The sequence below is a fragment of the Rhipicephalus microplus genome, unplaced genomic scaffold, assembly GCF_043290135.1.
Source record: "Rhipicephalus microplus isolate Deutch F79 unplaced genomic scaffold, USDA_Rmic scaffold_160, whole genome shotgun sequence".
Lineage (NCBI taxonomy): Eukaryota > Metazoa > Arthropoda > Arachnida > Ixodida > Ixodidae > Rhipicephalus > Rhipicephalus microplus.
The window spans coordinates 27,675-44,067 of NW_027464731.1; the positions used below are offsets into that span (position 1 = coordinate 27,675).

Genomic DNA, 16,393 nt, shown 5'->3' on the forward strand with positions numbered 1-16,393 from the left:
CTGCATCCGCCCCAAAAGCCGCAACTCCCCCTCCCCACCCATCGTCATCGAACTGGATGGCAGATCGGTACCAGAGGTCGACACCCTCCGGATACTGGGCATGCATATCCAGAGTGATGGGAAGAACACAAACACAATCCGGAGACTCAAGCAGGTTGCAGGGGCGATCTCGCACCTCATCCGCCGGGTCTCAGGCCGTTACCGAGGCATGAAGGAGGGCGACCTATGTCGCCTTATTCATGCCTTTGTACTCAGCCGTGTGCTCTACTGCACCCCCTACCTCCAACTCTCTCGCCGCGACACTGAAACATTGGACGCCCTCATCCGTCGGGCATACAAAGTAGCCCTCCACCTTCCCATAAGTACACCTACCGATCGACTTCTCAAGTTAGGCCTTCACAACACTATCGGGGAACTTATAGACGCGCACCGCCAAGCACAACACCTTCGTCTCACACAAACCGACACTGGTCGGCATATTCTACATTCTCTTGGAATCCAGATACCCGCCAATGATCCCACATTACTCCCCATACCAAGACCCCTGCACCGCGAACTCCTCATTACACCACTTCCCCGTAACATGCACCCCGACCACCACAATAAACGTCGCAGAGCTCGCGCTAAAACTCTACACCTATGTTACGGCGCCGAACCAGACGCCGTATGGGTAGACGCAGCCTGCGTGGGTGATGAAGCGGTCGCTGCCGTGGTGGATCACAATCTCTCTCCCATAGGTACACACACACTCCCTCCAGACACGTCCCCCGAAGCTGCAGAGGAAGCTGCCATTGCCTTAGCAATCGTAAACACAGAAGCACGGTACGTCTTATCAGATTCCAAAACCGCAATCTTAAATTTTGCACGAGGCCGAGTTCACGTCCCTGCTTTTTGCATACTGGATTCGCCCGCTGCAACCCCACCCCGTGAAGTGGAGTTGATTTGGGTGCCCGTGCACTGCGGGAATCCTGGAAACGAGGCCGCCAACCTCTTAGCCCGAGGTTCTTTAAACCGGGCTCCCGCGGCCTCCGATCTGGGATTCACGAAGGACCGCGCGCACACTTTCAGCGAGCTGACTCAGGTCTATAGGGCAGCACGTCAGCTATATCCTCCACCGCACAAGTCCCTGAGCAACCGACAGGCAACCCTCTGGCGCCAGCTACAAACTCACACTCTTCCCTCTCCTCTCATTCTATCGCACTATCACCCCCTTTTCCTCACCTCAGCCTGTACCCTTTGCCCTGAACCTCATGCTTCTGCTATACACATCCTTTCTCACTGCCCGGCGGATCCTCCCCCGCGGGCCCTAGAGCACCTAAACACTTGGGAGGATTGGGAGAACCTACTGCGCTCGGAGGACCCGGTTGAGCAGACCATGGCGGCCGACCGGGCTGCCAGCGTCATGGACCACCACCAAATGAACGCTTGAGCGCAAAGGGGTCGTGCGGGGGCCCGGGAGCCTGCGTGCTCCAAACTCCTCTGTTGAATAAAGTTTTTCTCCTCCTCCTTCAGTGGAGGCAAATGACGAGCCTTTAGTGCCACCACTGTGCTTTCGTCGCTCGCAGCGTGCTCGGGGAACCCCGCACCATCCAAGAGACTACGTACTGGCCCTGGCTGACTGCTGAGTTCAAACTTGGAGGGGAGGGGTGTTGTGTAGTGTGACTGTGGCCGCTAGGTTTGGCGGCAACAGGAAAGACAGCTACGAACATGTGATGTGTGGCCGCTCCACCTGGCGGCGTTGAAGTGGTTCTGAGTTGTTTTTGATACGCATGTGGTCAGTTGGTGTTTGCCGGCGGAGTGTGGCCTGGCGTAAATAAACGTTCGTGTTCCTCAACCCACAACATGTAACAATAACACTAAAGAAAGTGCACATTTTCATAAAATTCTGTTCAACGGTTGTAGAGTTACTGAAGTCTAGCCCAATGGCTCACAAGTGTGCCTGATAAAGAGCCGGCACAAATCCCTTAATGTAACAGCTTGCAAACTGGGCTAGATTCACAATGATGGGGCTACTTTCACAAAACTGGGCAAGTTTCGTGCTTTTTTACAAAAAAAACGTGACTGCAGATGCACTGCCATGGTCATATATAAGAACACAGCAATGTGCAACTTTAATATTGCTAACATCACACTGTGGTTGCAAACTCTAGACTCTAAAACACTGACACAAGCAGCGAAATCGGTAAAGTCTATGTTGCACAAAAAATTAGGACTGTGGCTCGCCGTATACCTGAGCTCTGATTGCAAAAAAAAAAAAAAAAAGACTGAAAAGCTTTTTATCAGTGTTCCTCGGCAAGTAAGCTAACACTGAAGAGACTCCTTGCAGCAGGAATTCTGTCGAGGAGAGCATGCCACTCATCATTGCTGATGACTAATGCGCATGTCTCGAACCCAACAACACCTCGCCCCCACTATACATGAAAAAAGCTTTTATGTAGACAGGGCCACACACAACCTCGTGCCCACGAGTTGCCATTGATGGATTCATTAAGAGCGTGCTGTGGTGCTTTCCTAATTTGTATCTGCCAGCCCTATGATCACCTTTACATTCAATCAGTGGGAATCCCAAAATGTGCTCACGGTGAGAAATACTGTCTTGGCACTGACTGGGCAGGTGGAGCTGCCTGTAGGGTGAACAGGTTCACGACACTACCCTGAATAGCAAGCCATCTGGAAGAGCCTGGCCTTCCAGATGAGGCGCTCGCGCCAGGCGAGGCATTCCTGTGCATGCATGATGGGCTGCAGAAGGCCAATTGGGTGACAGCACGGTCAAAGCAACCTTTCTAAATAAAAACACTGCAAACTATGAGAGCACTAAGTGCACTGTTTTTTATGCTGCACAAACCAACACATACCGTACCATTTCCAATTATTAACAATACGGAATGGCGATAAAGTGGTCAAAAAGTCAGCACAGGCTCTAAGTTGCTATAAGTGGCTGGCCAGTACAGAAAGGGCTCATTTCTTTTTGGAACTACATTCCTTCCATGCCAATAGCAGAAATGCCATAATGCAAGCCATCACACAGGATGAACATGCCTCTCAAGAACTCACGGTCAGGACAAGCTGGCAGGCAGCCTTACGATCCTTCTTCCAGAACGAACTCCCACCAAATGTACTGGTTTAGATCACTACTTATGGATACCATAATCTGGCTACGTTAGTAGGGCAACTGCCAGCCCCATGTTGAGGCTTCGGTACCTTTATGTTCACATACTTCCCAGGGTTGGCCTGTAACTTATCGGCCCACAGTGGACCACGCCGAATGCCATCAGGAATGAAGGGCCTACCTGGAATCCCTCCAAATAGCCTGACAGGAGCTTCGTAAACTGCCTGAAGCTCTCTGTGCTTGCCTAAAGAGTGCGATTGGTTTTCAAACACACTCCCTGCCGAATTACTTTACATTGCACAAAATACAACAAACTCCAAATAGACCTCATCGCCAAGCGTACGGTTCCATACCAACTCTAACTGGCACTGTCCCAGAGCCAATATTCCACAACGTCAATCACTCCAGTCTAACATACATGGGAGGCCTCGGTTAAGAATCTGGGCGAAAAAATCCTCTTTGACCATATACTAACCATCTAAGGGGAGGTCAGTACAGCCTCACTCTAGACGTGTGGCGGTTTGGGCTGATTGGTATGACATGACGATAGTTATAGCGCGAGAACAGAAGGACGACAAATAGTCTACTTCTTGTCCCTTTGTCGTTTTCCCGTTGCCGCGCTATAACTATCCTCACTCTAGAACTCAAACCCAAACAAGGCTTTCAAAATAAGTTTTTTTCTCTCTCTCCACAAAAATCTGAAAATAATGAAGCCAGATATGATATAGGGCACATTAATTGTACAGTCTAAATATTGTTTCGCAATTGGGATATGAGTGTGCGGAAAGTAAAGTAGAGGAGAACATCAGTGACCATGCAACCTTTGGCCTCGACTAACACTACCAGGCTTGCAAGAACATAAATGCCATATAAAGTGGACAATTACCATCATGGCCAGCGCTTGTAATTTACCACACCGACTAAACCTTGGAATTGGGGCATGCACAAAATGGCTGCCTTTCTAGCACGGGCGCTTGAATGAATGATAAAATGAAGGTTAAAGTGGTGGTACAAACCAGCTGGGATTTTCATTTTTGAGCACTTTACAGCTGCGAAAATTTCCATCTCAGAGCAGATTAGAGCAGCTAATTTTGCATCTGGAAGCACATTAAAGCAGCCAACTTCACATCCTCATTAATATGACATACATGAAACTGGCTGCAAGTGCGAAGTCTCTTCCATGGACTTCCCCAAATAATGGTCTTTAGATTATCATACCTGAACACCCGAACCTGTAGATAGGTGGCCAAAACTGCACAAGCATTCTTCTGTCTCTCTCTACTTTCCCATCTCTCTCACTGCAAAAATGCATGCTCACGACAGGGCACGAACTATTTTCTGCGTCAGAGGCGTGCGAAGGCCTGTCCTGTAAACAGTGCCCTTTGTTGGAGTCACCATATCTACGCTGCAACACATGCTTTGTTTTAGAAAGTTTATATTTCACCACTTATCCATCCTGTATTCCCTTGCGATCAGAGACAATATTTGTACATACGGCAAAATTCAAACTCGCTGTTGTAAAGCTTGCCAAGAAAACAAGAGACTCCACCAAGCCCTTCATCGTGAAGTTCTTAAGCGGCCCTGCAACACTTTTGGAGCATGGTCAGAAAAACCTGCCGATTGGAAGTAGAGGCTTCCCAGAACACGCGAGCCAAATGTTATAGCTCATCACGCGGCCTACAATTCTCAATAAATTAAAAAAGTCAGTTAAAAATTGCTTTCTCTTCCTTCGACAAATTATGAAAGACGCTCGAAAATCGCACATGGCAAGTCTATTTATCAGCCGTTGGCCGATTTGAACATGGCACACTCGGTCGTTATAGAGGTCGTCGCAAACGGCAACGACTTGTCCACGGGTGCAGGGCTCAAGGTCACGAAGCGCGCGTGACATACCTTGTTTGCCACTCCACTTCCTCCTTGCTTAGCTTCTAGCACTTTCCTCGGGAGGAGAAAAAAGAGGATGTGATTGCAGCGTATGACAAATCTTTGTAACTCCGCTCGTACTGGGTGGATTCTTAACATTTTTGCGGCATTGAATTTCTGAGGCAATGAGCTCTTCCAGTGAATTAATTTCATGATGACTCAAAAAAGTGTTTCAGAGCCCCTCAAAAGAGTGATTTTGCATACGAGAGAAAGCAGAAGAATGAGTGCTTGCTAATACAAGTTTCCTACAACTAACCCTTTTCAACTATATGTGAAAGCTTAGGTCCTCTTGTGTCGCTGTGTCATTGGACCTGCTTTTTCCTAGCATTGTCAAGAAGAGCTTAAAAACAATGGGGCACACAAACATGTCTTACCAAACCAATAACGATGCGCTTTGCACAGGCCACTAAAGCTGCCACGGCGATTTTCAAGAAGGACCTTTGTCAGCAATTCCAACTAGGCCATGCATAAGCAGGATTTCACTGGTTAAAGTACGATTTATTTTAGATAAATAAAGAAGTACACTTTGTATAGCTCCAAATTATTTTTTATAAAGTATGTAACAGGTGCGGTAGGACAAAAAAATAATTGTGAATTATTTCGAATGCATGTACAAAGTGTGCGTAATTTTCACACCCCTTTAGAGAAGGTCTAAAATTGCAAAAACAGTATGCAAATAAGTACAATGATTAACCTGTTTCTACTGACAATAAACATTTAGCAGAATTTAGCACTAATCGCACTGCGCCTTCCTCGTTCAGCCAGCACTATTGACAACTTCCCATTCAGTCAGTGTGAAGTCAAAATATGCCTACGTGGAGCAAGCAGAGCTCAGCATGCCCGGCGAGGGTCCTGGGCCAAACACGGCGGCAAGACGCCTCTGAATCCTCGGGAGTTCTTCCCGCCACAGCCGCAATGCGAGTGCGTCCTCCCGCCGCCGCCGTGAGAGTGCGTCCTGCCGCCGCCGCCGTGGGAGTGCGTCCTGCCGCCGCCGCCGTGGGAGTGCGTCCTGCCGCCGCCGCCGTGGGAGTGCGTCCTGCCGCCGCCGCCGTGGGAGTGCGTCCTGCCGCTGCCGCCGTGGGAGTGATCTACGCCGCAGAAGGACAATCGGATGACAAGGTTGTCAACCAATCTTCTCAAACAAAAGCCCTGTAGACTACATGACACTAACATAGAGAAATGGTTTATTCTATTTAGCAATCGGTACATTACCACTCCTGATAAGAAGCAGTATAGTACAGTATTAAAGTAGTCAAGAAGTTAGCACATGCTAAAACACAGCTGAATGGTATTGAAAGAAGAGATTTGTGAGGGCTCATTTTTTACTTTACCCAACCATTTTGAAAGCAAGCAAATCGCAGAGCAATAGAAGGTACAGAGAATGTTAACTGTACTGTGTAATGTTAAGTGTACTATGTTGACTGTACAGAGCTAGATGGCATTCAGCGTAACGAAACCAGATTTCTGTTCCTTCTACATGCCTTCCCGCTCTCTCTTCTATTACACAGCTTGGCAAAAGCGATCCCTGCGCCACAGGTTTTATTTTTCTTCAAAAAGAATTGAAAGCAAATTTTTGTACATTAAATACTATGACTATCTACTAAATCTCGTGAAAATAATTATGGACAAACAATTATAAAGAAAAGAAGCTTGATGAATTGTTTGAAAATGCTTGGGAAAGTTCTCTCCTCGTGGTACTGTCAGCTCTAAAAAGGTGAGTATGAAGTAAGAAATGTTTCAATTGACATCAGCAAGCAGGTGGCGTGCAAGTACAGCAGGCCATTCATTACATTGCATGGCCACAAAAAGCCTTTATCGCCACGACAGATTTCATGTAGTCTATGCCCATGCTCCTTTCGTATGCTGTCTGCAAGCCGCTAATAGTGTCCAGTGTGTTTCTTTTTTTCTGCTGATATACTGTCATACACCGGCTGCTTGACCTTACACCTGTGTCCCTACATTCGCGAAATAGAAAGTGTCGGGGTACCAGCACACTCTGGAGACTACTCGCCTGAATGCTCGAGTTTTTTTTTTTTTTGTCAATCGGACAGGTGAGTCATTCATTTCAGGGAGGCTTGCAAGATATGAGCTGGTCTGTTTTCACGACATCCCCAATCATCATAAACTAGAGTGGAGGGCTTACTTTCCCCCCTGCACAAGTAAGTCAACCAAGGCACAGGAATGCATCGGAAGAAACCTGCAGATGCAATTTTTCCAGCCCATATGTGCTGAGAAACATATCACCGGAAGATATTAAGCCAAATGCAAATGGTGCCACGGCCGGATACTATGCGTGATTGTTTCCCCGGGCAGTGGGAAGTTGTTGACCAGCTCAGATCCAGTAAGACAAGGGTCGTGGAATGGGCAACACAGGTTGCCATGAACAACATGGAATCATCTGCACCTGCCTTCTAATGAAAATTTTCCGTCGAGCCTTACTTACACCAGCAGACCACTACGACACTAAAAGCAGCTGTTGTGGTACAAGTATAGCTTTGAACCACTTTCCTATATTCGAGCCACCCATGCACGCGAAGCCGCTCGTGGTCGCCTTCTGGCCTCCCAAGAAAACCAACAGCGTCGATAAGATCAAGGACACCGCTATGTGCACTTTTCGCCCGGTTCGTTGGTTCTGCTCTGGTCTCCGACCGGGCAGGTTGGCCTGTAAAACTGCTGACTCAGTACACAGGACCATACAAAGAGCTTCGTGAGGCGACTCCCGTCACTCATGAAATCGCTCCTGCTGCCTCGTCGTTTTCATCCACCCCTCGAAACAGCGAAATCATACATGTCACACATCTGAAGCAGTACCACTCTCCCACTGACGTCCAGATGCGCCGGTACGGCGCCTTTACCGACGGTAGTTCTACAAGTAGGCTGCCACTGTGCAAATTGTCAATGCACGTATGTATCCGACGAATGAAGGTCGCTTGCTGCTCGAGCGACGAGCCAGACTGGCCAGTGCTGCAACCACTCTTGCAAATATATTTTGCAAGTAACGTGGGCATTTACAACACACTTCTTCATTACCTTTACATAACCATCATCACATGGTGTTCCTCATCTTCATCGTTGGTGCATATAACCCTTGAGTCTGTTCCGTGCCTCGATGCGACAGTTTTTGGCAACGTCTACCAGGCCTAAAAAGGCGTGTAAAGGACTACATCTCAAGTGATGGAGGTTACTCCTCGATTCCCTGTCCCTGCTCACCCGCTTTACTTCTTGGAGCTTCACTCAAGTCGTCGTTTGGGCTACGTGTCCACCAGCACGCCAAAGGACGAGCCCTTAGGTGCTTCTCCCTTTAACCCTCCAGCTACGACTGCCACAGCTACTCACTCTTGGATCGTCAGTTGACCCCCTTGCGAGCCCCCCCTGTTTTCTGGACTCTGAAATGAGGACACGGATTGGCTACACCAATATGACATAGTGAATGCAGCGAACTGTTGGGTCGATCCACACAAACTCCGCCACATATCCTTTCATCTTACTGGCATGACGAAGACTTGGTTTTTTAATTACCAGATCGACTTTCCCGACTGGGACGTCTTCAAAGAACATCTGCGACAAGACTTTGCTAGTCCAGCAGTTCGAGCCAGCCTGGCAAAGAGAACTCTTGATGGTCGCAAACAACTACGCGAGTTTTATACCGCATATATCGAGGATGTTCTCTCTCTTTGTCAACGCGTCAACACCTTCATGACCGAGACAAAGTGCACCATCTGTTCAAAGGCATAGGTTCTCTTGCCTTGAATGCTTTGGTCACAAACGACCCAACTACCGTTGCTTGATTGACGTTTTATTTTATTTATTACATACTGCCAATACCTTTAGGAATTATTGCAGGAAGGACACAAACTATAAACAAATAAGGAAAAAAGACAAAAGGAAAAACACTGCGAAATAACATAAGTGTTTTTTTCTTTTTTCCCCTTTTTTTGTGCTGAATGGCAAAGTTAAGATAAACAGGAAAATTCACATTAGCTAAACATTTATACACAACTGTGAAATCTGTTTAGTGCTGACACAATATATCAATATACTTGCGATTATACAATCATAGTTACACATTAGTACGTAAGCTTTACAAAAAATACGAAAAAAAATATACATTCTATGCACAAGTAGTGGAATGTGGGTAGCAGAATACCAATAGTAGTACACATCGCTAAGGAAAAATGCGAAATATTTGTAGTTTTATGTTTGTGCATCATGTAAGTAATTTTCAAGTAGTGATAAAAAGGTAGTTAGTGAGGTGGTATTGGTAGTAGTAGAAGGTAAGTCGTTCACTGTCGTATGGCTAGCGGAAAGAAAGTACTTAAAGCAATTTGTATGAAAGCGTTATTCATTTAGGGTGTATGTGTGCTTTAGTAGAGTTATTCTTGTGTCAGAACTAGAGATATACCGTATTTACTCACATAATCCTCGCACTTGCATAATTCTCGCACCCCCCACATCGCCCTAGAAAAATACGAAAAAAATTTTTTCCTCGAGTAATTATGGCACCCCCGAAAACTGCCGCAATAATGTCTGCTCGTTCCAGCCACTGATGATGATAGCGCGCGCCATTTGGCGCCATCTCTTAAGCATCAAGCGTACTATTGCACGGAGATTCAAACCAATCCAAGCCAACCGAAGTGGCCAGTGCGCGTTGCGGCGTGTTTTGTATGTTGCGTCGGTTATCTTGGCACGTTATGGGGCGATACTGAAGCCACACGGCTGCTTCAAGTTGCAAGTGATAGATCATACGCTAAACAACGGCAACAGGGCCGCCGGTAGGCCTTTCGGAGCCTACGAGTTTTGTGTTCGCTACTGGTGACGACAGCTGAAAGCCACCAAGACGCGTTGGGCCTGCCGTATGCCTAAAGCTGGGTTTGATGGTAAATTAGAAGTGTGGCAGCTTGGGCTAGTTGGTATGGCATGACGATAGTTATAGAGCGAGAACACAACGACGACACAGAGACAAGAAGGACACGAGCGCTAACTTCCAACTGAGTTTATTTTTATTGCGCAGAGCACGAAAATATATAGAGGAGACAGTAACCATTTGATAAAAACGATATGGCACAATGAGCAGAACACGAGTAAGAAAAAAAAAACACAAAAACAAAGGCACCGAAAAACAGCAAAGAAAAATCTAGAAGAAAACAAAACAGAAAGGTAAAGATGATATAACTACCTGCCCGCACCGAAACCTTCGAGGAACCTGCGTTCCTTCTCGGACAAAGCCACGGAAGGCTTGCTAACACAAGGCACCTGTTCGCGTGCCATCTGCGCGGCCTCGACAATGACTCGGGTGCTTTCATCTCCGTGTTTGCACAGAGTCGCTGTGTCCCTTTACCTCTACTCAGTGATCTTTTATTGGCAAAAATGGGCAAAAAACTGCAGGAAAAGTTAGAAGGCTCGCATGTCGTCAAAATATTCAGATACGTGGACGAGTTCTTGGTTCTTCTAAATTGTAATTCTTCTATGTTTCACTCGTTTGCGACTCAAACTATAGGTGTATTCAAGATTGTTTAAAGCCTCTTGTGTTGACACATGAAATGCCCGATAATGACAAGTTACGCTTTTTGTATTTAAATCTGGTTTTTAGCTCACAGGACATCTGTTGGTGTTATGAACCACGTGCGCAGAAACCTCTACTTCCCTTTTCTTCCGCTCACAGTAAGATAGTTAAGCGAGGCATAGCACAAACCTGCCTTGAGAATGCTTTAAATAGGTCGTGCGCCCACAATATCTCTGCGAGCTTCAAAGCTCAAGTTTCCCGGCTTAAGGCTTCAGGTTTCCCCGAGGCGTTTATCGCGTCTGTTGCCGAGACGATCCTGCGAACTAATAAGGAAGAGCAGAGGAAGCGACAGAATCTGAACAACACGGATACAAAACGTGAAAGGATAGCCGTGATTCCATACATACGCCAGATGTCACACAGGCTCAAAAAAATCGGAAAACAAGTTGGAGTTCGTGTCCTGTTCTCCGCACCATGCAAATTAATCAGCCTCACCAAATCTACAAAGCCCCTGAAAACGCAATCATCAACGGAATGCAGAGTTCAACATCGAAACAGGTATGCGGCCTGCTCCCGGGAAGTTGTGGTGCTTGTTATGTCGGAACGACCGGAAGGTGTCTGAACGATCGGCTGAGAGAACACGCGAACAATTTTAGAAACGGGAAAGATGGTTTTCTTGCCCAGCACTGCACTGAGTGATATTGTGCTCCCCTCTTCAAGAACACAGCGACGCTGTACAAACACAGACATGAAAGCACCCGAGTCATTGTCGAGGCCGCGCAGATGGCACGCGAACAGGTGCCTTGTATTAGCAAGCCCTCCGTGGTTTTGTCCGAGAAGGAACGCAGGTTCCTCGAAGGTTTCGGTGCGGGCAGGTAGTTATATTATCTTTACCTTTCCGTTTCGTTTTCTTCTAGACTTTTCCTTGCTGTTTTTCAGTGCTTTTGTTTTTGTGTTTGTTTTTTTTCTTACTCATGTTCTGCTCTTTGTGCCATTAGGTTTTTATCACATGGTTACTGTCTGCTCTATATATTTTCGTGCTCTGCGCAATAAACTCAGTTGGAAGTTAGCGCTCGTGTCTTTCGTGTCCTTGTCTCTGTGTCGTCGTTTTGTTCTCGCGATATAACTATCGTCATTGATGGTAAACTTTATTTCTTCAGAAGAAAACTTTTCAGAAGTATGCTTCAGCCTCGAGAGACTGTGGTTTCATTTTCAAACTATGAAAACACACCGTTTGATGTAGAATAGTGGAAATAGAGCAGGCTGTAGCACTATCGATCATTCAGCACAGCTGTCACATCACTGCCTTCTGTCACAGCCCTTGCGCTAGATGGCAAATGAGCTGTAGCACTTGACGCATTATCGATAACAGATTTCTATAAAGAAAAACTATAGAATACCATTGAATGTTCAGGTATCTCTAGCAAACACATGAAAAGTGAAGCAACATCACTGCAAAATAAAATAATTTAAAAACAATATGAAAGAATACATACGGACAGTCCTGTACAGATGACTCTGGGCTGCAATGGCGACGCCCACACCAGCGCGACGACGGCCGCCCTAAGAAAAAGTAAGACCGCAAGTTCAAGATGCTAAGCTGCACTGAATGACGAGAATGCTTTGACGACATGTAAAAAAAAACGCATTACATGATGTCCAAGCAGCCAGCTTTTCTATTGTTTGAAGAGGTCAATTTCTTTGTTACTATACAGGCGACACCTTAGGTGCATTAGAGTTGCTGACCACAGGTGCCGTGTCTCTGCCTTGCTATTCCAGGAGAAAGCGAACAAAGAAAGGCAAGAAAGAAAAAAGGTCGTGAGTATGTTCTACACTAGACTGTACAGACACAAGCAACACTGTAGTATAGACCACAAATGATGCTGGTAATTGTCTACAGACATAGCTTACAGCTACTAATGCACCATTCTAAAAAAATTATCAGTGAATTAACAAGGCACAGATACAGCCATAGTCTTCATGAGGCAAGCCGTCCTCATCGAAGTTGCTAGTTGCACCCGGACCACTGGTGGCACATTGTGTTCTTTGCACGGCAGCCATAACGCATAAGAAGGATCTGCAGCAATGGTGAATACACAGTGAAATTTCAATGCAACAAATCTCAAAGAACCGCTAAATATTATCCTTTATTGTGAAGTCTTTTTAAAGAAAGTAATAAAAATTTGCACAAAAATAGTAAACATTAACTCATGAGCCGCATACCCATGCTGTGTATACATTATCGAGCAACCACATTATGCTCAAATAAGTGCGAAAAAACGAACTCGAAGTAATACAGAACCAGTGCACGTTTATTTGAAAAAGAGGGCAGTCTATCTTGATGTGAGCAGCTCGACTGCTGGAAAATAAACTATTACGGTAAGCAGGTGCGTCCTTCTTGCGCACTGCGAAATGTTAGCAGTTAATACGAATTCTTCACGTTGGTTTGCGTGCACTGTTTCAACGTAGTCTTTACTCTCGTCGCAGTTTCCTTACCACAATGGATGATACGGATCTTATCGGTCATTAGCTAAGCTCGCATGCACGCTTTGTGGAAGCACTGTAGGTTGTGTGAGAGTTTGTACAGCATGAGCAAGTTATTATCAGAGACTTCAACCAATAGGTCTCGTATTGCATTTTTCACCGTCTAAGCATTCCTCTCGTGCCGTTTCCGTAGCTCATCTTGAATGTTCAACCACCAACAAAAAGGCTAGAAACCAGCCCGCATGTCAAGCTGCCTGACAAAAGCAAGGATGACGGGGTAAAGGCTAACTTGAAAAGCAAGTTCCAGACGATGATGATGACAACAGGGCTATCGCACAATTGAATAGTGCAGGCAAAGAGAAAAATGTCAGCATTCTCATCATGACGAGAGTGGCAGCTACGGAGCTGGGCATAATGTTAACAGCCGTGAATAGCTTCTTAAAGTCGTTATTCATCATTTTGGAGTGTTCTGAAAATGTAAGGGAGACAAAAGTCGATAAATTATTCTGAAACATGCAATATTCTGAAATTAGTAGTGGTGAAACATTTTTACAATAAACCAATGGACATTTGGAAGGGAATTTTCGAAAAAAAACATTATATTGAGGATTGCTATGACGAGATTCGACTGCACAGTGTACTATTTTTGGAGAAGTGCTAAAGGTTGATAATTTGAACAACCATGAAAAAAAGAAGATTAAAATGAAGAATCCACAAAATGAAAGTAAGCTCATGCTATGGAGACAAATAACAAAGAAGTAAAGTAGATCACCACCAAGGAGCCTTTGCAACAAGGTAATCAAGCCTGCCTCCCAACACACAAACAGCAGTATACAAAAATTCAAAAGCTCAGTTATTACGAAGTTTTATAAGATGTCCATGAGCAATACAGTAATTTGACAATGAAAAGTGGCAAAGGACTTCATACTTTAGCCAACAGATGATTCATTGGCACAGTCATTTCCCTTCTTCCTTGTGTAATGTGTTTTGCAAATTTTACTTGCTCTATTATCGCAGCAGCAGCTCAATATCTTCTTATTTTCCAGCATTGGTTTACCCTTGCACTCTGAGCACTGGGTGGGTAGGTGCCCATTTGTATGCATTTCTTTTACTGAGAAATCATGTTCACACGTGCACATGTTGGCACATCTTTCCATTTGTGCCACACAACTTTAGCCACATGACAAATGTATTTCATATACCCCTTTAGCACTGCATTCTGCATATGATTTCGTGTAGTGCTTCTTGCACCCTGTTTTCGTGGCCACCTATGAACGTGCACAAGACTGCAAGCTCCTTAAGCATAAAACTTCACCTCATGTCCATGTCGTTTCCCAACCTTCTTGTGGTGGTACAGCATTGTATACACATGGGCCACAACTATATATGTCTTATCGACCTTCACCCTTCGAGAAGGAACATTAGAGTTTCTGGCCTTCGACAAAGCCCCTGCACCCTCGTAGCACAAGCACAGCCAAACTTTTTGAACTGGGCATGCGCAAATGGGCATTGTCTAATACTGCTACAACAAAATTTTCGCCACGATGAATAATTTGCGATTCCCTGTCAGCTGCCCATCAAGTACACAGTTCGCCGGTGTGCCGCCGAGCTGGTGGGCTCGGCAGCACACCGGCGATGGGTCATCCTAACCCACTTGACTTCTTCGCTACGCAGTTCTTCGTGCTGCCCTGGATCCTGATGCTACTGCAGAACTTCGACTAGCCTACCCGGTCTCCACTACCATGCGGCGCTGACCACCTGCCTGTGAACGCGTCACCTCGCCATAACGGGGTGCGCCAGCCCGGCCTGTACTGTGCACTGGAATGCGCGCATCACCGCCAAACGCTCTCACTACGGTTGCCTCGTGGTCATCAGCTGGCATCTTGGATTTCGGGCACGCTATCTTCCGACAGCGCCACCGTTCCTTGGAGCACCAATATAAACCCTGGGCAGACGCTCACTGTGCCTAGTGGGCTCGGCGGCACACCGGCGATGGGTCATCCTAACCCGCTTGACTTCACTACGCAGGTAACGAATTACCACTGCCTTTACGCTAAGCGAACTGGATGCCGATCATTACTTGTTCTGCTGAGCCCACGGCGCTCCATCTCTGTAGTTCTCGATTGTGCCAAAATGCTGTTGAAATTGATATTAGCAGGTGATATTGAGACTAATCCTGGACCTAGGAATGAACACTGTGTGGTGTCTAGTGACATGCTTGATATACTGAAGACATTGCAATCTGGGCAGTCGGCCATGCTTGAGCAGTTAGGTTCAATCAGATCAACCCTTGATGAACATGAAAAAACGTTCAATGACCTGAGCTCGCGATTGACCAAAATAGAATCCGACTTACTATCACTTTCAAATGTTCAGTCTCAATTTGAAATCATTGAAAGTGTTGCCACTAACAGCGCTGCTCAGGTAACTAGGCTGTCTGACCGGATTAGCCACATGGAAAGCACATCCCGAAGGCGCAACCTGATCTTTTACGGGTTCAGTGATGTGCGAAACGAGGCGTGGCATGTTAGTGAATAACTGGTTACTGATCTCTGTTACAAAAGCCTGGGCATGACTATTCGAAGTCGTGACATAGAACGTGCCCATAGACTCCGAGCTTATCGTGAGGGGAAATGGCGACCGATAATAGTAAAATTTGCCCACTTCAAGGATAAAGAAGCACTCCTTTCGTCTAGCAGTAAACTGAAAGGCACAGATTACGGCATCAGTGAAGACTTTGCCCCGGAAATTCGTGTAGCCAGAAGGCGCCTCATCGAATTTGGAAAAGCACAGCACTCCCCGTTTAAGCTCCGTTATGACAAGCTTATCTGTGGCAGAAAAACATGCAGAGGGCATTGTCAAGGTCATTGACTCCCTGAAGTGTTCTTCATCCTGCGGTATTGATGGAATCAACGCGAAAGCACTAAAAGTACAAAATATGCGTGCAGTGCGATTCTTTGTATTATCTTTCAGCACTCACTTGACACAGGTACAGTGCCACATGATTGGAGGACAGGGAAGGTCATTCCAGTCTTCAAAATAGGTGACCGGTCTTCCCCTGGAAACTACCGTCCCATTCTCCTCACCAGCATATGCTCCAAGATCATGGAACACGTCATCTACTCTTAAGGGGAGATGAGAGTCGAAAAATCGCGTTTAGCAAAATTTTTCGTATATCCGAGTTTTATTGCATTGTAATCTTCAACCCTTCTTTCATCTTAAAATTTCAAAACTAAATTCGAACCGCAAAATACAAAAAAATGTGTATGAAGGCATCGCGGTGGCTCGAAATTTCGTGAAATTGCGCCGATATTGGCCATCTTTGACTGCGCGCTGCTCCCCGTCGCAGTGCCGCCCGCCATCGCGATCACTTG

The 16,393-nt window shown here is 46.1% G+C and overlaps 1 protein-coding gene across 1 annotated transcript in view; it reads right to left on the reverse strand.

The window, feature by feature from the left end:
- Positions 1–16,393, reverse strand: part of LOC142791309 (uncharacterized) — a 129,130-nt gene that overhangs the window by 25,008 nt on the left and 87,729 nt on the right. Inside the window, exons 9-10 of the mRNA XM_075885473.1 lie at positions 12,032–12,098; positions 5,848–6,120 (exon numbers count right to left, since the gene is read on the reverse strand). Of these exons, the coding sequence (XP_075741588.1) occupies positions 5,848–6,120; positions 12,032–12,098 (340 nt within the window). The remainder of the gene's footprint in view (positions 1–5,847; positions 6,121–12,031; positions 12,099–16,393) is intronic.